Below are 24324 nucleotides of genomic sequence, written 5' to 3'. Positions count from 1 at the left end.
CCTTGGATGCAAAATACAGATTGGATTACACCTCCCAATTTTTTATGGTGCAGTAAAATGCTAATAACCTGTATATCCAAGAATGTAGTACACTTTACTTTTTTCATTCTGTTTCCACGGTATCAATTTTAATCGTCAATAATGAATTTTAGGTGTTCCAGGAAATTTCCCTCCAGATCTATGAGTATTTTTATCCCACCAATTACTCACTGTCTCATCAGAAAGAGGAATTTCTGGTACAAGAAGATAGTATTTCCACTACCTTCTGTTTGTGCTTCTCTTTTCTGAAGACTGGTAAGAATGGTTCTTATTTTCCTCTACAGGGTGTATATGTGTACAAGGAAAAAAAATCCCAGATTTCCTGGTTAAAAATACACATTTTCCATGTAAAGTTACAGTATACTTTCCTTCGGGGCTGTAAAATTTATCAATCTTATGAATGGTTAAGGTTTTATACACCGGTGTAGAACTTTCTGGTACTTTAGAAAACAGAACACGGAAAAAAACGCTACATATTTTTGTGTTACAAAAGTATAAATTCGAATTCCACCAAACACAGCACATTAGTTTCCGAAGCATTGAAATCAAGATTATGATGTGCTGTTTTAGGCCAATCATAGCTCATGTCATGTGATATCACCAGCCGATGACAGCAGATATTCCACAGTCTGTCAATATTCAGAGCTCAGGCAACATGATGTTGTCAGTCAATACAACATTATTGTTAAGTAGCGCGAACACAAATAGGAAAAGTTTATGGTAATATACATGATGTACATATAGTGCATATATAATATTGGTCATTTTTTGTGTGTGTTACACTTTAAGATACATCACACAAATGTATCACAAAAATTTTAGATAATTAATAAATGTGTGGTTCTCTGGGCTCGAAATTCTTCTAAGCAGCTGGTTCTTAAAGTGATGTTTTAAATTAGAGTCAAATGCTCTGAGAATTAAGAAATTCATCCAACATTCTCAGACGTAACATAATCCATCTTGCGTAAAGGATATTTACTTTGAAACTAATGCTTCTCAAACTAACATTCGTAATATTTGCCTGCGGCCTGTTAGAAACAGGTTCATTTTAGCAGCTGCCAGAGAGCATCAGAAAACAGGCATTACTGCGCTTCCATAGCTACGATGCCTTAGGAAGCCCATATGTTCATACAAACTCACATTATGTCATAAAAGAAACAGGACATCAGAGGCTGTTTCAGAAGCATCAGAATTTGGTAAACCACACTAAAATGCATAATTCCAATGTAAGTGGACATTCGTATGTCCAAATTCACAATGGAGGAGGCCCTAATCAGATATTAAGCTTTTCAGAGTGGTTTTTGGGACGTAAATTTTCTTGGAGTGCCACTATTGTATTTTCTCATGTTAGGTTCTTTATCATGGCTTAACCTTCCAATTGGTGGGCAAATGTGTCAGATACGCAGCGACAATGTTTGTTACCTTTCCTTGGAAAGCAGGAGGGAAGGAAATCCCCCCTTTGTTCTAGCCTCCTCATTTGACCCCACCCTACTTCAGTCCTGACCGCTGCCCGCTACGGTAAACAGCAAGCTAATAACAAGTGTTTCGTATCTGAGTAATACACGCAACCCTCCATTTAAGTTTTTAACTTTACATTTTCCATTATTTATTGCTAAATGTTTAATGCTTATTAGTAATTTAAAGTAGCGTACATCATGAATTTATATGTGTCTCAAATCGACAATGAAATTAAGTTAAATCGTATGTCAGATACGCGTGACCTTCAATGCTTCCATCATGTTATTTATTCAGTTTCATTTCATATTTATTTCTTAGGTACTATAATTTAAACAATCCTTTGGATGTTGAAGCTGTCTAAATGCAATTCTGCACGACACCGACGATTAATATGATCAGGACAACAGTTTTATAGAGGACAATGACAGTGATGAAGACGAGCACATATCGGAAAGAGATAATGATTCTGATACGGAAATGAATGCTCAGTTCAGCTCAGAAGGTGACAAAGATGAGAGCACCAAATCAACATTTAAAGCTGTTCAAAGGGAAAAAAAGTCAAGGTTTGGGATAAAAAAAAAAAGAACAGGCGAAGGCAAGGAAAACCAAATATTTTACTTCATCTGCCCGGAGTAATCAGACCTGCGAAAAACATGACTAATATTCTAGATTCTTGGAAGTGCCTCCTATCTTACACAAGGATTCAATGTATTGTAGAAAATATAACCAAATTGATTATTACAATACAAGATAACTATTCTCGTTCAAGGGACGATCAACAGACAGACACAGTGGAAGTGAAAGCCTTATTCAGGCTGCTTTATCTCGCTAGGTTGTACCACACGAATCGTCTGAATCTCAATGACTTATGGTGGATGGATGACTTCCTAACCGTCATGAGTATAGAAAGATTTCAGTTCTTAATGTGATCTATTCATTTTGATGCTGTGGAAACAAGAGAAGAATGAAGAAAAACTGACCGCCTTGCTCCTATAAGAATTATTTAAGAAGAATTCATTGTGAACTGCCAAAAGTGCTATTCACTTGGTAAAAATGTCACAGTTGATGAAAAACTCGAGGCTGTTTGAGGTAGACGTGGTTTCATACAATAATGCCAAAAACCAAGCAAATATGGCATAAAAATTTATGCTTTAGCCAACTCTCGGCTATTTTATACATATAATATACACTGGAATGCAACCAGAAGGTCCATTTAGTGTAAGCAATAAACCTTCTGATGTTGTGAAAAGGTTAGCAGCACCCATCATCTACAGTGGGAGAAATATGATGGTTGACAGTTGGTTTACGGATTACAATTTGGTAAAGGAATTGGCATAAAAAAAATTTCATACGTTGCCAAGTTACGAAAAAATAAGCCCCAAATTCCTCCAGAATTCACTGCAACCCTGCTCAAGTCTGTTTGGTTTCAGCAAAGAGACAACACTTGTTTCATACATGACAAAAAAGTGCAAGAATGTTTTGTTGATATCTAGGTGATCTCAAGAAACCAGAAATTATAACTTTTTATAATCACACAAAAGGAGGTGTTGACACTGTCAACGAACTTCGTGGGTCTTTCAATGCTGTGAGAAACACAAAGCGATGGCCTCTGGTGGTGTTTCTTTTGATGATGAATGTTGCTGTCATAAAGTCATTTATAATCTGGAGAGGCAACACAAGCAATAATCTCAAGAGAAGAAAATATCTCAGATATATTTTGAATGAACTTGTGCAGGAACATGTAAAACGGAGAAGTGCTAAACTGGCTAGAGACCTCCGCACAAAAGTTTTAAATTTGTTGCACACAGAAGGTGAGCAGCAACAGCAACAAAGAAGAGGAGAGGAAGATCAATCTCTGGAGCCTCTGAAGAAAAGATGTAGGCCGTGTTTAGTCAGTAAGAAAACGAGAATCACCTGTTTCAAATGTGAAGTATGTGGATGGTTTGTTTACAACATTCAAGAAATGTTTGCAGTGATTGCATTTCAGCTTCTAAATAATCACTCGTTTCAAATGTGTGAGATATAGATGGTATGTTTTGGTTACATCATACAAGAAGTGTTTGCATTGATTGTATTTCAACTTGTAAATAACTTTAGAATATTGAGAAACCAAAATTTCAAGCATAATCCTGTATAAATTTGACATTTGTACACGGAAAGTAAGTATCAGTATCTCGAGAAGCTGTGGGAAGAAAATGTGTGTTTTGAAACATAACTTTATTTCTAAATAAATTTTTTACCTTGCTCCTGTTTGTATAACCTGTGAATAATACCTAATATTACTTTTATGATAAAAAATTAATGTTTAAAAAGACATAAAGTTTATTAACAACAAGTGGTATCTGTAAGATACGCGCAACCGTCCTTGTCTGACTAGATGATGCGCCTATCAGAAGGTTAATGCTATATGTGCCAGAAGATGAAAAAGTGCATTTGAAATTCAGCAAACAGTTGAAACTAGCTAACAGTTTGGACTAAAACACTTCATTTCAAATAAATTGACTACCTCTGTGGAAAAGGTTAATAAAAGCCAATTTTTTTTAGCGAACTGACATAAATAACTTCATTGTTCTGTAAGGTGCTTAATTCCACAGCCAAAAATGTGATAATAAAGTTAAATCATAAAACAAGCTAATAACAATTTTAGCCTTCCATAATTATGTGGAAGTATTTTAATTCACTTGATAGCCCAAGCCAAAGAAATCCATTTTGTTTTCATTTGACGTGTGAACTTTAAGTGAAGAGAAAACAGCAAAATCACTAACATCCACACTTAAAATAACCAGAAGCAGGAAACTGCTCATACACAACTAAACTAAGGATGTGCATGAGCCTGCTGGAAAGTGCTCAAATGAACCTAATGCTAACAATTGTGACATTATGTTCATTCTTAAGCAGTGTTGTTATGAAGTATTGTAGAGTCTTTGTCATAAAGCCTTTAACACATTTTGCTGTTGATAGACGTTACAGTATAGTTCTTACAAGTCAAAATTACAAAATGTTAACCAAAAACTAGAACACTAAAAAATTCCCAGCTTTTTCCCAGTTGTCCCAGGGTGTATACATCTTGCTCTAATTAATAATTTTCTTGATATGAGGTACCACAGCAATGTAATCATGCATAATTAAATAAATGCATACAAACAACTGCGAGAAGTGGAACCTCTACAATGTCTGTTTAGTAGATAGTTGTTGTTTCCTTTAGTCATCTGCAAGAGGTTTTCATGTATAATCAGTGACAGTTGTTCACCCATTGAACCAAATACTACACATGCGTATGAGAACTATGCACAGAAAACTGTCACCCTGAATTTGTTTTTTATTCATTGAAGTGCTAACTATGTTAACAGATCTATTACACAGTGCAGATATAATAGATTACCTGCAGTAGTATAGCACATTACAATAGCATACCTGACAAGTGTCTTTGCCACCTGTAAGGACCCCAGCACACATCATTGATGGTGCAATTCCACGAGGCAGACTTGTGAGCTTGCGAAGACTTTTCCATAAGTTATTGCACATTTCATTATCTATTATATCAAGAACAACTTTCCGCAAAGTGTCACTTGTTTTTCCAGCTGCAACATAGAACACCAACAGAAATGAAAACAATATCAGACAGTAAGACTTTACTTTTAGGTGTGGCTTTTAACATATTACTTACACTGGTCAACATGAGAGATCAAAAGATTTGTTTTATAATTAAACATCATTTAAGTGTGAAGGAAATGGTAGTGTCAGTATTCAAACTAGATAGTTATAGCTAGGTATGTGTGTGGATTAACTGCATAATACAGACTAAAAATATCAATAAAAATAATCAGTTTTTGAAAATATAAATGGATAGACAAAAAAAATCTTCTCACCAAACAGTGGCAGGAGAACACACACAACAGTTGACAAAATACAGGGTGTCCCACTCAAACCTCCCTGACTTCAAGGACCTAGTACAGGAAAACCACAGTAGATATAACAGTGAAAAATGCACCACGTTGTAGAGAATCTCAAAGAATTTATATTCCCATGTCAGAAGTGCCAAGTATCGTTGCCAGAGTACAGCATGGTCGCATGAATTTAAAATGGTGACTCCACAGCAGCGTGTGCAAGGAGAAACAAAATCGCTGATTAATGTGCAAAGAAATTATTATCATGTGTATGAATGTGATCCACCTGTTGTTAAAACAATTAAGGAATGGAAGTTTCTGGCAACAGGAAGTGTTCTGAAACATTCTCGCGGTGCACATTATGGAGTTTCAGAAGAGACAGTGGATGACATCAGACAAACATTTCTCAGAAGCCCACGTAAGTCAATTCGTCAAGCATCTAGGCAATTTGATGTACCTCAGTCAACATTGAATCATGTAGTTCACCAGTGTCTTCTTATGTGTGCTTACAAAGCGGGAATTCTGCAACATGTGACACCAAACGACAAACCACACCGACAACAATTTGCTGTGGATATGCTGCAGCGTATTGATATGGATGCCAGCTTCCTGGAAAAATGTTTATTCTCAGATGAGGCAACCTTTCATCTATTAGGAAGTGTTAATAGACATAATGTTCAGATTTGGGGTTTGAAAAATCTGCACATTGTCATTGAACATGTTCGTGATTGCCCTAAACTAAATGTCTGGTGCGGGCTAATGCATGACAGGATTGTTGGACGATTCTTCTTTGAGAAACAAACAGAGAATGGGTCAGTTGTTGGAGCAGTTTGTGTACCCTCAAATACAGGTAAGATTAATGACTCAGTACCTGCACAACAAGATGGAAAGTATCCCACTACTTCCAACCATTGCAGTTAAGTCAGAAGCATTTCCAACACTGTAAAAGACAGGGTGATGCATGAGAGCTGCCATGTGATGTGCCAGCTATGTCGCAATTACTGTGCAGAATATTCTATGAGCATAATAATGAAACAGATAACCGTCTACTTGCATGAGTTGCCACTGACAAATTGCAGCCAACTGCAAATGTGACTATCCAGTTGCTGAACATGCTGCAAACCATAACACAAATGACTAAAAACTACTTCATTGTATGTGGCATTTGGATATTCCTTCCAGAACAGGTTTCTCTGAACTACATATTTGGGAACTGTGTGTCTAGAAAATCCTGTATTCTTGCAATCCCCCTCTCCTAAACCTCCACTAACCTGTTTCCCACTGTCTCATCTTAGCTTTTCCCTTCTCTCACCTGTCTACACCTCTCCTTCCCTTTTCATCACCACCTTACTTTCCATTCCTCACCTTCCTGCCCCTCCTCTCTCCCCCTTTTTTTCTCTCTATCCCTTATATGCTCTAGCCTCTGATCTACTTTCATCTTATTCTACAGGCACTGAGTCATTTGATGAAAGTCCTGAGTCATTTGATGAAAGTCCTGCCTCATACAACCATGCTACAACCTCCTTGCCTCACATGTCCTACCCTGCCCCTTCTCACCTCCATCTACCCAGAACACTGCTTTCAGTAATTGATATTCAATTATCAGTCTCACCACTACCATGAGCATGTAAATTTGTGTGTGTGTACTTTTACAAGAAAAAGGGCAAGGACTAGAAAAAGAGAGCAACTGTTTTCTATTACCTGTTTCTGTGCAGCTCACACCAGTCCTCTATAGTTAAGTCGTTGCCTTTGCCTTACATTACACACAGGCAGTTGTATATTTCTAGGTAGAACACTTAAAGCAGGTTCCTGAAACTTATAATTAGTCTTTTGTGGGATAGTTTATGTCTGTCTTCAAGTGCTTGCTAGATCATTTCTTTCAGCATTTCCATGCTGCTTTTCCATGGCTAAACAGAAAAATGGGAAAGAAAAGAAAACAACAGTGACCATTCATACAGTCCTTATTAGCGTATGTTCAATATCTCTTGTTAGTTCTATTTAGTGTGGGTCACACACAGTTGGGAAGTGTTATAAACTAGGGCACATGCGTGTATTATAAGCTATCATCTTTGTGGACTCACTGTATTTCTTTAGTAGTCTACCAATGAACCAAAGTCTGCCACATGGTTTACCTATGACAGTCTACGCAGCTGATCTATTTCATATCCCTACCAGTTGTTAGAATCAATTATTTGTATGACTAAACTGGTTCTAATTGTGACTCACTGACTTGTTTGCATAGGATACTCCATACTTTCCTATTTTGAGGTGCACCATTTTGCATTTCTGAACATTTAAAGCTAACTGAACATTTTCACTCTACTTTGAACTCTTATCAAGATCTGGGAGCCGTCCAGCTTGGTTTTACCAAATTCTTTTGTGATGGTTTTGCTACACCTTCTAACTTCATGGATAATTCAATTGTTCTCCCAAAATGTTCCCATCAGACGATTTCTTGTGCAGTGAGCACAAGCCTATATGGACTTGTGTGGGTTTCTGTGGGGTTCTGTTTGATAGAAGCACTAAGTGGTTATCCATAAGATGTTGCAAACTGATGCAGATGGCAATGACAAGTGCTTGGGCAGTCAGGTGTAGTGCATCCTGAAGAGCAGATCAGGAGACTGTGTGCTATTTTGAAATTCTGTGGAATGGGCTCTTGTGGAGTCTGCAATGAATTGATGACATTGTGGCAGCAGTGAGAATTTCTGTATTATTTATACTGTTCCCATTCCCTGGTTACATTTGAAAGCCGAATTATGTTTAATCACATGTCAACATTTGAACAGTGCTGTGACCTCAAGTTTGTTGTGTTTTGTTAACATTCTAATCAATAACTACTGCATGTAACAAGTGAATAAATGCCATCCCTCTTGTTTTAGTTATGTTGGTTGGTACTAGTAACAAATCTATGTTTCAGGTATTTGTACTTGAGTGTTGTTCTTTATTACTGCAAATGACTGATGTTTCGTTAAAAACCCAGGAAGGAGTCATTTGACAGTGGAGCTTGTAATGGGACACCTTCCTCCAGAATTACCTTTTTTTATAGAAATAACCGATACTATGTATGCTATCGAATCTTGTATAGGTGAAAATTATAACATCTGTTTAACTGAATGAACTTCATATGGTTTTGTGCATGGTGTATTATATTTCAGGCTAAAATGTATAGAAAGAAAGTAATTTGTTACAATCGATGTGTACTAACAGTTAAAATTTATTCTTGTTATAGAAATATTTCAAATTCGAAATTCTGGCATACTTAAAATTCATATTATTAGTTGTACAATCTAACAACAATTATTAAATTTATTTCTGGGTTCATTTACAAAATAATGATATATTTTAGTGAAGATTCTTCTTTTGTTAAGAAAGTTTGTAAGCTCTTTTGCTTTGTTAACTCTTTGGAATATTGTGAATACCGCAGACTGTTAAGAGTAGTGGGCATGCCTCTCATGGAAACATAAGCATTTTGCTAATCTTCTCAATAACAATGTAATTGAAAGATTTATGAAAGTTGAGCTTGTGAAGTCAGTGTAATATAGAACAATGGGATAAAATGAAATAAGTATACACACAAATCTTCATAAGTTATTCAGTCATCAAGAACCCACAATGTAAAATCAAAATTTCAGCTGCAAGAATGTACCCCTCAACACAAAACTTGGTGCCAACAACAAGAAGAGAAAAAGAAGATATAAAAAGTTCTTCTTTTTTATATCTTATGCCTCTTAACCCCCTCCCCCCCCCCCCTACCCATGAACCATGGAGCTTGCCGTTGGTGGGGAGGCTTGCGTGCCTCGGCAATACAGATGGTCGTACCGTAACAGAGGGGTATCTGTTTACAGGCCAGACAAACATGTGGTTCCTTAAGAGGGGCAGCAGCCTTTTCAGTAGTTTCAGGGGCAACAGTCTGGATGATTGACTGATCTGGCCTTGTAACTCTAACCAAAACGGCCTAGCTGTGCTGGTACTGTGAACAGCTGAAAGCAAGGGGAAACTACAGCCATAATTTTTCCCAAGGGCATGCAGCTTTACTGTATGGTTAAGTGATGATGGCGTCCTCTTGGGTAAAATATTCCGGAGGTAAAATAATCCACATTCGAATCTTTGGGTGGGGACTACTCAAGAGGACGTCGTTATCAGGAGAAAGAAAACTGGCATTCTAAGGATTGGAGCGTGGAATGTCAGATCCCTTAATCAGGCAGATAGGTTAGAAAATTTAAAAAGGAAAAATGATAGGTTAAAGTTAGATATAGTGGGAATTAGTGAAGTTCACTGGCAGGAGGAACAACACTTTTGGCCAGGTGAATACAGGGTTATAAATACAAAATCAAATAGAGGTAATGCAGGAATAGGTTTAATAATGAATAAAACAATAGGAGTGCGGGTAAGCTACTATAAACAGCATAGTGAACGCATTACTGTGGCCAAGATAGACACGAAGCCCATACCTACTACAGCAGTACAAGTTTATATGCCAACTATCTCTGCAGATGATGAAGAAATTGATGAAATGTATGATGAGATAAAAGAAATTATTCAGGTAGTGAAGGGAGACAAAAATTTAATAGTCGTGGGTGACTGGAATTCGAGAGTAGGAAAAGGGAGAGAAGGAAACTTATTAGGTGAATATGGATTGGGGGTAAGAAATGAAAGACGAAGCTGTCTGGTAGAATTTTGCACAGAGCATTACTTAATCATAGCTAACACTTGGTTCAAAAGTCATAAAAGAAGGTTGTGTACATGGAAGAACCTTGGAGATACTAGAAGGTATCAGATAGTTTATATAATGGTAAGACAGAGATTTAGGAACCAAGTTTTAAATTGTAAGACATTTCCAGGGACAGATGTGGACTCTGACTACAATCTGTTGGTTATGAACTGTAGATTAAAACTGAAGAAACTGCAAAAAGGTGGGAATTTAACGAGATGGGACCTGGATAAACTGACTAAACCAGAGGTTGTACAGAGTTTCAGGAAGACCATAAGGGAACAATTGACAGGAATGGGGGAAAGAAATACAGTAGAAGAAGAATGGGTAGCTCTGAAGGATGAAGTAGTGAAGGCAGCAGAGGATCAAGTAGGTAAAAAGACGAGGGCTAGTAGAAATCCTTGGGTAACAGAAGAAATATTGAATTTAATTGATGAAAGGAGAAAATATAAAAATGCAATAAATGAAGCAGGCAAAAAGGAATACAAACGTCTCAAAAATGAGATTGACAGGAAGTGCAAAATGGCTAAGCAGGGATGGCTAGAGGACAAATGTAGGGATGTAGAGGCTTATCTCACTAGGGGTAAGATAGATACTGCCTACAGGAAAATTAAAGAGACCTTTGGAGAAAAGAGAACCACTTGTATGAATATCAAGAGCTCAGATGGAAACCAGGTTCTAAGCAAAGAAGAGAAAGCAGAAAGGTGGAAGGAGTATAGTGAGGGTCTATACAAGGGCAATGTACTTGAGGACAATATTATGGAAATGGGAGAGGATGTAGATGAAGATTTATTTATTTACACGTCAAGTTCCGTAGGACCAAACTGGGGAGCAAATCTCCAAGGTCATTGAACGTGTCAGTACATGAACTTACAACATAAAAGTAATAACAGATAAAAATAAATGTTCATGAACCCAAAAAAAGTCAGTCAATAAATAAGTAAATGCTATCAGCAATACAATAAGAATCAGCTTAATTTTTCAAGGAACTCCTCGCCATAATAGAAGGAGTGACCCATGTGGAAACTCTTCAGTTTTTATTTGAAAGCACGTGGATTACTGCTAAGATTTTTGAATTTGAGTGGCAGCTTATTGAAAATGGATGCAGCAGTGTATTGCTCACCTTTTTGAACAAGAGTTAAGGAAGTCCGATCCAAATGGAGGTTTGATTTATGCCGAGTATTAACCGAGTGAAAGCTGCTTATTCCTGGGAATAAACTAATATTGGTAACAAGAAACGACAATAAGGAATATACATATTGAGAGGCCAATGTCAAAATACCCAGACTCGTGAACAGAGGTCGACAAGAGGTTCGTGAACTCATACCACTTATTGCCCGAACCACCTGTTTCTAAGCCAAAAATATCCTTCTAGAATGGAAAGAGTTACCCCAAAACATAATACCATATGACATAAGTGAATGAAAATAAGCAAAGTAGACTAATTTACATGTCGAAGTATCACTCACTTTTGATACCATTCGAATAGTAAAAATGGCAGTATTAAGTCTTTGAACAAGATCCTGAATGTGGGCTTTCCACGACAGCTTACTATCTATGTGAACACCTAGAAATTTGAACTGTTCAGTTTCACAAATCATATGCCCGTTCTGTGAGATTAAAATGTCAGGTTTTGTTGAATTGTGTGTTAGAAACTGTAAAAATTGAGACTTACTGTGTTTTAAGGTTAGTTTATTTTCTACAAACCATGAACTGAGGTCATGTACTGCACTATTTGAAACCGAGTTGCACACAACATCCTTTACTACCAAGCTAGTGTCATCAGCAAACAGAAATATTTTAGAGTTACCCGTAATACAAGATGGCATATCATTTATATAAATAAGGAACAGGAGCGGCCCCAACACTGATCCCTGGGGTGCCCCCCCACTTGACAGTACCCCACTCAGATCCCACATCACAGCTGTTATCAACATTGTGAATAATTACCTTTTGCTGCCTGTTGCTAAAGAGGTGAACGAATTGTGAGCTGCTCCCCTTATTCCGTAATGGTCCAACTTCTGGAGCAATATTGTGAGATCAACACAGTCAAACACCTTAGTTAAAACAAAAAATGTTCCAAGCGTTCGAAACTTTAGTGCTCAGAGCCATTTGAACCATTTTACTTTATGAAGCACTGAAATCGAGATTGCGATGCACTTTTGTAAGCCAGTCATAGCTCATGTCATGTGATCTCAATAGCCGATGAAGTGGATATTCAGAGCATAGGACACTTGATGTAGTCAGCCAATAGCAATGTCACTGTTAAGTAGTGTGAACACACAAAAGGAAAAGTTAATGGTTTAAATTAATATACATAATGTTGCTACAAGATAATATTGGTCTCTAAGGTTAATAAGCTGCAAGAGAAGCTAAGCTTTCACATGGACATTACACATCAAGTAATGACCTGCCAACCAAAACAATATTTGATCAATTTTTTAATGCATTCTTGACCCTATTTAACCATAGCATTCCCATAAAGAAAATCAAAATAATGGACAGCAGCCACAAATCCAGATCTCAAAACAGACAAAATAAATGGTACACTAAACAGCTGACAGAACTTAAGAAACAAGTTTTGTTACTGTACAACATATACAATAGTATGAAGTCTGACTGTGCCAAATCAGCCAATGTGGACTGCAGGAATGAATACAAAAAAGCCATCCTGCAAGCCAAAAAAAACCTACAATGCCAACAGCATACATAATTCCACCAATACTAAAAAAACTACTAAATACTAGATACTAAATACTAAACTACTAGATACTAAAAAAGACAAAATTAATATCCCACCACAAACACTCAATGAGTTTTTTATTAATTCAGTGAAAGAAATAGGAGACGCAATTATCAAACCAGACATTAGTCCATCAGAGTTACTCTCCCAAAATTGGGGTAGACAGTCACTAAATACAAGCATGCTAACCTTCTCCAAAGTATCGTCTAGATATGTACAAGGGGTCATAAAACAACTGAAATCATCTGATAGCTTAGATATATATGGCATATCATGCAACCTGCTAAAAAAGTGTGTGATTGCATTCTGTACCCTTTAACCCATTGCATAAACAAGTGCTTACTTGAGGGATATTTTCCTGATGAGTTAAAACTGCCTAGGATCGTCCCAGTATACAAAAAGGGAGATAAAGACTCTCCATCTAGTTACAGGCCTATTTAAATAGTACCCGCATTCTCCGAGGTAATAGAATGCATTATGTACCAACAATTATCATCTCACTTTGAGAATCTAGGAATAATTAATGCTACACAATACGGGTTTAGGAAGAATCTGTCAACCATTGATGCAATCGACACGATAGTCAGTTACATCCTCAAAGTTTTTGAGAACAAAGGCATTGCTCAGGTCTCATTCTGTGACCTAAGCAAGGCCTTCGACTGTGTTGAGCACACGCCACTACTAGAGAAATTAGAATTCTATGGCATCAAAGGAAACAGTCTCAGACTATTAAAAGCTTATCTCAACAACCGTAAACAGTTAGTTTGTGTTGGTAAGGAAATGTCAAACATAGAAAATGTTAAAGTAGGTGTGCCTCAGGGATCTGTACTGGGGCCCTTCCTGTTTCTAATAATGATCAATGACCTCCCCTCGTTTATTAGATCCACCACTGTATTGTATGCAGATGATACGACTTTTCTTCATAGCAGTAACAATCTTACTGATCTTAAAACCTGTGCTGTTAATACACTCACTCATGCAGCATATTGGTTCAGAGCAAATGGTTTCCTGCTAAATGAAAATAAAACTCAGCAGATAATCTTCACTCTAAGAGACAAGCCACTATCTGATGAACCTAGTTCTGTTAAATTCCTGGTTGTTTATTTAGACGAAAATTTGTGCTGGGGCCAACATGTAAACTATATTAGTAGTAAGCTATCTAGAGTAATTTATTTATTGAGACAACTCAGAAATTGTGTACCTGAAACATACATCAGATCAGCTTATTTTGCATTTTTTCCAAAGTATAATATCCTATGGCATTATCTTGTGGGGTAACTGTAGTCATATACATGACATCCTATTATTGCAGAAGAAAGCCATTAGGATAATTACAAATTCTTCACTTAAGGCTCACTGCAAACCCGTATTTACTAAACAAAAAATTATGACAGTAATAAACCTCTATATATACAATGTCTTAATCTTTACGAAGAAGAACCTACAAGATGTGAAACATAGAGAAAATGTACATTGTTACAACACAAGAAGCATCAAACACATATACACGCCTTACCATAGACTATCAAAATCAATAAATAGCTATGAAGTCACAGGGCACAAACTATTTAATAACCTGCCACATGCTATACAGGATCATCCTGAACATACGTTCAAAGAAAGATTGCATGAATGGTTTATTGCCCACCCGTTCTATGATATCAATGAATTCTTCAACTGTAAAATGCAGTAATCCAACAGATGACCCACTGTACATTTATTGTAATATAAGCTAAAATATTTCAGTAGTCAATACCTTATCACACTGTATTATAAATTGTAACTTCATTTGACATTGTCAATTGCTGTAATGGCCTAAAGACAATAAAATCTTTATTATTATTATTATTATATAATGTTTACCTTTTTCACGCGTGTTACACTTCAAGATATATCACACAAATGTGACTGTAAAATTTTTAGTAATGAGAGAAGTGTTTGGTCTCCTGGGCTCGAAATTCTTCTAAATGGCTCATCATCAAAGAGTTCATTTTTAAATGAGGGTCAGACATTCTGTGATTTAAGAAGTTCATCATACATTCTCGCACATAATTCAACTTGTGTAAAGGGAAATTTACTTTGAAAGTAACACTTTTCAAACCACCATTCACAATATTTTCTTGCAACCTGTTAGAAATAGGTTCATTTCAGCAGCTGCCAGAGAGAGCCAGATAACAGGTGCCATTGCACTTGCACAGCTACGATGACGTAGGAAGCCCTTATGTTTGTACGTGTAAAACATTTAAAGATCTTTCATTATGTCATAAAAGAAACAAGAAGTCAGAGGATACTCCAAGAGCATTGGAATTTCATGAACCATACCAAAATGTGCACAGTTAAAGTGCATACTTACAGTGCACAACTGTATGTCCAGATTCCCAATGAAGTAAGCCTCAACCTGGTATTAAGCTTTTCAGTGTGGTTTTCAGGATGTAAATTTTCTTGGAGCACCAGTACTACATTATCTCATATTTGGTTCTTTATTATGACATAATGCCGTACATGCTAGAAGATGAAAATGTGCACTTTAAATGCAGCAAACAGTTGAAACTAGCCAATAGTGTGGAATTAAACACTTTGTTTAAAATACATTACTACCTCAGTGGAAAAGATTAATAAAAGCCAAATTTCTCTAGCAAACTGACAAAATTAACTTCACTGTTCTGCAAGGCAATTAATGTTTGTCTGTCAGAAAGATAAAAATAAAATAAAATCTGAAACTAATAACAAAAATAAAATAAAATCTGAAACTAATAACATATTTTAGCCTTCCGTAATTATGTGAATAAATTTCAATTCACTTGAATCCATTTTGTTTTCATTTGACGTGAGAGCATTAACTGAAAAGGAAACAGCAAAATTACTAAATGCAAATATGGGTCGTGTGGAGACTACTCAGTTCCTCACTATAACCCATACTGCTCTGTGCATCAGCCCCAGATCTACGATATTTTCGAACCAGGGCAGCACTAGACAGTGACGGCCTCCCCTCCCTCGAGTGTTTGAGATAGGACATAACAAAAATAAAAAATAAATCGAATTTTCAAAAATTTATTCCTTTTGTAGCACACATCTTTTTCAAGAGTCTGATGCATAGAACATATGTTTTCAATAAAATTTAAGGCATGTTATTTGGTCTTAAGTGTGCCAAAGTGGATTGCCACAGCTCTTCACACAGGATTCTTCTATCGCACATTACTGTATTTTACTCTAAGGAATTGAAACATGTATATTTTGTAAAGGATGCCATCAAACTATATTCAGGACAGTGGAAATCAAATTGTCCTGTGTTGCCTCTCCTGCTCCCATTCTGCTGGTTTGACATCCTGCCCCTCTAAAAAAAACTCATGATTAGTACTGGATGGCATTATTTGTAATCAGGAGAACACGAACTCTTCAGAAAATTTGCACTCTGTGTTGCCTATTAGCTAATAACTTGCTGTTTTGTGTGACATAAAATTAAACGTAGGGTACATAAAACCAGTATTATTTACACTCTGGTCACCTGAATCTATAGATTTCAGTAGTAATTATAACAATGCTGATCATTTGCAAACCCAATCAAACACAAAATCAGACAGTGATTGGGATTCATCTGTTTGGATTCACTCTGGTCAGCTCGTGTAGCCCCATCCCCTTTTGTCTGCAGGAAAGTTTATTACTAGATGCGATGAGGATTCTCCTCTATACACATACTCTATGCATGCATTCAAAAATCAATTTATGATTTGTTCAGAAATCAGCTTAGAATGTGTTCAAAAATGTTCAAAAACCAACAGGAATGAGTTTCAAGATCATATGAATAATCAATAGACCAACGTGTGCTGTGTGCTAGGCACTTTGTGAAACAGGGGTTTTTCCTAAAGAATATGAATTTGTAACACCCCTCCCCCCCCCCTCCCCCCTCCGAAATTGCCACCCAGGTCAGATATCACAGTTTTCTGGGCAGCAGGAGCTGTTTTGTACAGCATCTCTGTTTCAGATGAACTTTAGGTATGACAGCTGCCTGTCATCTGTGTGGGCAGTAAACAGAAAGGCCCAAACAAGTAATGACAGTTAGATGAGTGGAAATGCACCATTCTGGTGACAAAAGATGCAACTGAATGAGCCACTTTGCTGACCTTCACAAGTTATATTAATGTTTTTTTATATATATATATCTTTATGTCCTAAATTAATGTGCTTTTAAATTTATAAGTGAATGAATTAGATTGCAGTTTTGGATTTCTATAATGCTATTGTTCGTTTCAGATGTTAGTAATATTATTACTGGTATGAAGTGAATCTTTTCAAGTAAGAATGCAGGGGGTCCAGTGTAGATAATTTTAATATAGAGATAAGTAGACATAGAATGACTGGGAACATACAAAAGGTTCACACTAAAATCTGTGTTGGAATAACTGTGGGCTTATCTGCCTTGTTAGTATTACAGTGTTGTTATTATCACTGTGAAAGGGATACTTGTATGTCTGGAAATGAGTGTCAGGGAATCTGTGATGTGTTGCTTTTGAGTGTAAGTGAAGTTGAAGCATCATGATCCTTAATGTCTTTCTGTAATGACTTGTCAACCATAAACTGTTCTTGCTCTGGAACCTAATTGTATTATATTTTCTATGAAGGTTTTTTCATGACAGGTTGTAACATATTACATAATGTAATGTTAATGTTGTAATAAATGTCACTCTGTACTCATTTTCTGAGTTTAATTTGTGTAACTGAAGTTCCATGGCACACCTCACACCCTGGTTTTGGACTGTGGTCCTCAGTTCACAGCACATGGACTTTCATACACATAATGGCATTTGCGTCATCATGGAGCTTCCCTTCATTCACAGTCAAAGAGTGAAGCAGGATGCCTTGTCCAAATGTTTAAGATGCAGATGCACAAGTATATAGAAGATTTCCCAACCAAGGAGATTCCCTTACTTTTTAAAAAACTCTTACAGAGTGCCACCAATTGGGACCAAGAGTCCTGCCAAGATCTTGCAAGGACATCATACATAGACGGTACTCAACTTCTTGCTGCCAGGCAGGTGTCCCTCAGTGGCACTGGTGTTGTCACTGTTCATGCCTCGTGCACCAGTCTGAGCCAGGGTGTTTGGACAGTGCCACTGTGATGAAGCAAGCTGGGATCTGTTTACTTCCTCTGTTGTTTTGCTATCTGCCACCTTAAATTCATTTTTTCATTTTTGACTAATTACCATTAACATAAAGGAGTATAATCTGCATTTTTATAAAAGAGAAAGGTTGGCTCTCAGTCTCAAGAAATATAGCACCAGATCTAACTTTGTGCTTAGTTTTGTGTATGTAATTAATTCCTCATTTATTTTGACAATTCCTAGTTAATATCTTTTGTTAAAGTGTGAAATCAGTAATTGTTTCATGACTTAGATTCTATTGTGACTTACCAACAAATACAAATTCAGTAATAATTATAAACATTTGGAAGAAGAACTACCAGGATTCTTACAGTATTTATTTGGTTCCATTTAAAAACATATTAGCAAAGCAAGCCCTTAATAAATTCCAAAATAATTACCAGGTTTGTCAAAAGCATTGTTTGCATAACTATATCGGTTAATTTCATTATTTAAACAAATGATTTGGCCTGACCTATGTGGTAGAAGAAAGTATTGAAAAGAAGGAAGTTTTTGAGGTACTCAGTTAATTGAATGAGTTATGTTTTAATTGTAATTTCTGTAACTTAAACATTGGATGATGTGTAGTTCCAGTGCCTATTATTGTGAGGATGTATAAAGGCCCAATTTCTTGTCCCAAGACAGTCAGTCCACAGCCAATTATGAGATGTGAAGTCCATATCAGTTAGCGTAACTATAATGCATTAAAATAACAGTGGAATTTGTGTAACATAAATAGGTCATGTGTTAAAATGATAGCAGTGTCTGTTCAATTTATTTGAGAAATAGTGAACTGTGTGGTTAGGTATTTACTGCTCATAGATGTTCAACAGCAAACTACTGTAGCAGGATGCTGATGTTTGCCAGCATTAATGAGGCTTATCAAAAGTTAACCAATAGTGAACTGGCCATATAACTATGTAATACTGGGGGTTTCGAACTGAAAGTAAAGAACTGTGGAACGCAACTGTGCAAGTGTCAGCTACATCATTTACAGTAGACAGTGTTTAACTTCCACCCCCCTTCCCTCCCCCCCCCCCCCCCCCGCCCCCATTTTTCAACCATTATAACAATATAGTACATTGACACCAAGGACTATCAATTAAGAAATAAAGCAGGCGAACGTCACACCATCATTGGTTTCCAGCCCTTGTCCACAGCCAGTGCCGTCACTACATCTTCTTTGGTTCACACCAAAGATTAACTTGGGGCATGTCATTTGAAACAGTTGCATCCCAGGATGGGCACAGGGCCTCCTCCTCCTCAGTCTATTGGCCTGATGACCCTTCATTGGCCCTAACCATTCTGGGGGTTCGATCCGGCCTTGTTGTGCCCACCTACCCTGGCAGTTGGGGCTTCATCAACACCAACACATGGTTTCCTCCCGGCAGATGGAGCCAGTGCATCCCATTGTACTGAGCAGGTGCAACAGCCATGAAGAACAGAAGCCAGGTCTCTTTCAGCACAGTCTCACCTCTCCCACCCACGACAATCACTGCCCATGCCATATGGCTCCTGCCTCCTTATTGCTGGTGTTATCCACGGGTTACCCCTGTGTCTGTAGGTGGCAGGCGTGCCCTCATCTCACTCACTTTCATTCATATGCACAGGTCAGGGTGAATCAGGAACTTTTCACACCTTTAGCTGCCATCCAAGGACCGCCATGGGCATCTCTTCAGTTACAACATTGTGAATGGTGATGCCAGGTCCTTCCCTTTGCAAGGAAACGGTCTGTTACTTCACCTACCACTCACAGCGGATGTAGGCTGGGCTACTGTGGCAAGCACCATTCAAGCAGCATGTATGTAAGTACTAGAAGTGGGCACCACAGGCAGCTCAGTCACCAAATGCTGTCACCAGGACCACCGTGTGCACGCAGCATTAAACTAGTGAGACCTGATTTAGATAATGCCTTTATACAACCATAGATGGGCTTCCAGGTCCTCAGTTGTTAAATGTGTTCATGATATGTGATCTACTTTCATTGTATTCTTGTCGCTGTCACTCTGTGATCCAATAAACTGTACATATTTTACAGCCATGTGTTTCCTTATCTGCTTTGTGAGAAAACACTAAAGGTACTAAAAAATGTGCCATCCATCAGCTACAGTTACATCCCCCGAGTAGCATTTATCATCATCTTTGTCACTGAAAATATGTGAATCATTCTAAATCACAATAACAATACAAATTTAAAGAATTTAACAATTTTCAAACTAAGGAAAATACTTTAAAACAAAAGAAGACATCAGTTATTGGTTGTGCAGTCATGGCTGCTGAAGTACACAAAACTCCATATTGCAATACCAACAATATAAGGAAGCGATAGATTGCTATTCAACATGAAGATGGCATGTTGAGTTGCAGACAGGCACAACAAAAAGACTTTTACACAACTGGTTTCAGCCAAAGCCTTCTTCAGAAAAGGAAAGAAAAGCACACACACACACACACACACACACACACACACACACACACACACAAGAAGTACACCTTGTGCTTACGTAACTGCCCTCCAGCAGCTCAGGCTGGAGTAAATTCATGGATGTCCTGTAGAAACCTCTTCAAAGAACTGGGTATACTAACTACTGCCTCTCAGTATATTTACTCCTTAATGAAATTTGTCCTAAATAATATATCTCTTTTTCCAACAAACAGCTCAGTTCATACATTCAATACCAGGAACAAAAATGATCTGCACGAGGACTTAAAAGCACTTACTTTAGTTCAAAAAGGGGTCCACTACTCAGGAACACTCATCTTCAATAATTTGGCAACAAACATAAAAAATTTAGTTACAAATAAAGATCAGTTTAAAAGGAGCCTGAAAGACTTACTACTGGCCAACTCCTTCTACTCCACTGATGAATTTTTTAATAGAAACAAATGATGTATTTTATATATTCATACTATTACAGGGTGCATACAGGGACAAGGAAAAAAAATTCCTGGATTATTCCTGGATATCCCGTTTAAAAAAAAAAAAAAAAAAATATGCTTTTTCCCACACGAAAATACACTTTTTCCTTGCTAAGTGACAGTAAGTTTTCCGCAGATTTTCCCTCGGAACTGTAAATGTTGTTGTTGTGGTCTTCAGTCCTGAGACTGGTTTGATGTAGCTCTCCATCCTACTCTATCCTGTGCAAGCTTCTTCATCTCCCAGTACCTACTGCAGCCTACATCCTTCTGAATCTGCTTAGTTTATTCATCTCTTGGTCTCCCTCTACGATTTTTACCCTCCATGTGGCCCTCCAATACTAAATTGGTGATCCCTCGATGTCTCAGAACATGTCTTACCAACCGATCCCTACTTCTAGTCAGGTTGTGCAACAAGCTCCTCTTCTCCCCAATTCTATTTAATACCTCCTCATTAGTTATGTGATCCACCCATCTAATCCTCAGCATTCATCTGTAGCATCACATTTCGAAAGCTTCCATTCTGTGCTTGTCCAAGCTATTTATCATCCACGTTTCACTTCCACACATGGCTAGACTCCATACAAATACTTTCAGAAACGACTTTCCGACACTTAAATCTATACTCGATGTTAACAAATTTCTCTTCTCCAGGAACACTTTCCTTGCCATTGGCAGTCTACATTTTATATCCTCTCTACTTTGACCATCATCAGTTATTTTGCTCCCCAAATAGCAAAACTCCTTTACTACTTTAAGTGTCTCATTTCATAATCTAATTCCCTCAGCATCACCCGACTTAATTCGACTGCATTCCATTATCCTCATTTTGCTTTTGTTGATGTTCATCTTATACCCTCCTTTCAAGACACTGTCCATTCCGTTCAACTGCTCTTCCAAGTCCTTTGCTGTCTCTGACAGGTTTACAATGTCATCGGCGAACCTCAAAGTTTTTATTTCTTCTCCTTGGATTTTAATACCTACTCTGAACTTTTCTTTTGTTTCCTTTATTGCTTGCTCAATATACAGATTGAATAACATCGGCGATAGGCTACAACCCTGTCTCACTCCCTTCCCAACCACTGTTTCCCTTTCATGCCCCTCCACCCTTATAACTGCCATCTGGTATCTGTACAAATAGTAAATAGCCTTTCGCTCCCTGTATTTTACCCCTGCCACCTCCAGAATTTGAAAGAGAGTATTCCAATCAACATTATCAAAAGCTTTCTCTAAGTCTACAAATGCTAGAAACATAGGTTTGCCTTCCCTTAATCTTTCTTCTAAGATAAGTCGTTGGGTCAGTATTGCCTCACGTGTTCCAGTATTTCTACGGAATCCAAACTGATCTTCCACAAGATCAGCTTCTATCAGTTTTTCCATTCATCTGTAAAGAAATCGCGTTAGTATTTTGCAGCTGTGACTTATTACACTGATAGTTCGGTAATTTTCACATCTGTCAACACCTTCTTTCTTTGGGATTGGGATTATTATATTCTTCTTGAAGTCTGAGGGTATTTCGCCTGTCTCATACATCTTGCTCACCAGATGGTAGAGTTTTGTCAGGACTGGCTCTCCCAAGGCCGTCAGTAGTTCTAATGTAATGTTGTCTACTCCCGGGGCCTTGTTTCGACTCAGGTCTTTCAGTGCTCTGTCAAACTCTTCATGCAATATCATATCTCCCATTTCATCTTCATCTACATCCTCTTCCATTTCCATAATTTTGTCCTCAAGTAAATTGCCCTTGTATAGACCCTCTATATACTCCTTCCACCTTTCTGCTTTCCCTTCTTTGCTTAGAACTGGGTTTCCATCAAAGCTCTTATTATTCATGCAAATGATTCTCCTTTCTCCAAAGGTCTCTTTAATTTTCCTGTAGGCAGTATCTATCTTACCCCTAGCGAGATAAGCTCCTACATCCTTACATTTGTCCTCTAGCCGTCCCTGCGTAGCCATTTTGCATTTCCTGTCGATCTCACAATTAAATTCAATATTTCTTCTGTTACCCAAGGGTTTCTACTAGCCCTCATCTTTTTACCTATTTGATCCTCTGCTGCCTTCACTACTTCATCCCTCAGAACTACCCATTCTTCTTCTACTGTATTTCTTTCCCCCATTCCTGTCAATTGTTCCCTTATGGTCTTCCTGAAACTCTGTACAACCTCTGGTTTAGTCAGTTTATCCTTTATCCAGGCCCCATCTCGTTAAATTCCCACCTTTTTGCAGTTTCTTCAGTTTTAATCTACAGTTGATAACCAACAGATTGTGGTCAGAGCCCACATCTGTGCCTGGAAATGTCTTACAATTTAAAACTTGGTTGCTAAATCTCTGTCTTACCATTATATAATCTATCTGATACCTTCTAGTATCTCCAAGGTTCTTCCATGTATTCAACCTTCTTTTATGATTTTTGAACCAAGTGTTAGCTATGATTAAGTTATGCTCTGTGCAAAATTCTACCAGACGGCTTCCTCTTTCATTTCTTACCCTCAATCCATATTCACCTACTAAGTTTCCTTCTCTCCCTTTTCCTACTCTCGAATTCCAGTCACCCACGACTATTAAATTTTTGTCTCCCTTCACTTACTTTTTTACTTTTACTTACTTTACACGTGGCTAAGGCCTTATCGACCATACACCTGCTCTATGAGCCTCTTCCAATTATTTCTATCCAGGGAAATTGTTGTCCAATCAGAGTTGATGCCCATCCTAGCTGCATCTTCCCGGATATTCTCCATCCACCTAATTCGAGGTCTTCCTCTTCTTCTCTTTCCTTCTAATTTCTTAGTGGATGCTATTTTGGGTAGTCTGTTCTCCGGCATCCTTGCTACATGACCAGCCCAGTTCAGTCTTCTCTTCTTTAACATTTCCACAATGGTACTATGTTTGTACAGCTCCCGTAGTTCTTCATTTTTCCTTATCCTCCACTCCATGACATTTTCATTGAAGATTGGTCCAAATATTTTTCTTAGTATTTTTCTTTCAAATATCAACAGTTTTTCTTCATCTTTTTTCCTGAATGTAATAGCTTCACATCCATATAATGCTACTGGTACAATAGCTGACTGATAAAAACGGATTTTGAATTCAGTAATAAGTGATCTCATCCTTAAAATTTTGATACAGCTGTAAAAAGTTCTATTAGCTGCTGCTAGACGGGCGTCTATTTCTATTTCTGCTCTATTGTCTCTGCTAAAAAGACTCCCTAAGTACTTGAAGTGGTCAATTGCCTTGAAAGTGAGACCATTTACGGTCAGTGGTGTGTTCTTTTGGAGTTTTTTACTTATGACTAGATATTCTGTCTTTTCTTCATTCACATGAAGCCCAGCTTTCTCAGCTATTTTGTAATAATTTTGCATCATCCTGATTAATTCAGCTTTTGAAGTGCTTATTAAGGCTACATCATCTGCATAAGCAAGTCTAGTAATGTTCTGT

The 24324-nt window shown here is 37.5% G+C and overlaps 1 protein-coding gene across 1 annotated transcript in view; it reads right to left on the bottom strand.

Moving 5' to 3' along the window:
- The window catches only part of LOC124775135 (serine protease snake-like), a 264861-nt gene that overhangs the window by 20834 nt on the left and 219703 nt on the right, over positions 1 to 24324 (bottom strand). Inside the window, exon 7 of the mRNA XM_047249975.1 lies at positions 4912 to 5078. Within this exon, the coding sequence (XP_047105931.1) occupies positions 4912 to 5078 (167 nt within the window). The remainder of the gene's footprint in view (positions 1 to 4911; positions 5079 to 24324) is intronic.

Source organism: Schistocerca piceifrons, chromosome 2 (assembly GCF_021461385.2).
Source record: "Schistocerca piceifrons isolate TAMUIC-IGC-003096 chromosome 2, iqSchPice1.1, whole genome shotgun sequence".
Lineage (NCBI taxonomy): Eukaryota > Metazoa > Arthropoda > Insecta > Orthoptera > Acrididae > Schistocerca > Schistocerca piceifrons.
The sequence above is the reverse complement of the archived record's forward strand: the minus strand, read 5'-3'. Positions and strand labels throughout refer to the sequence as shown.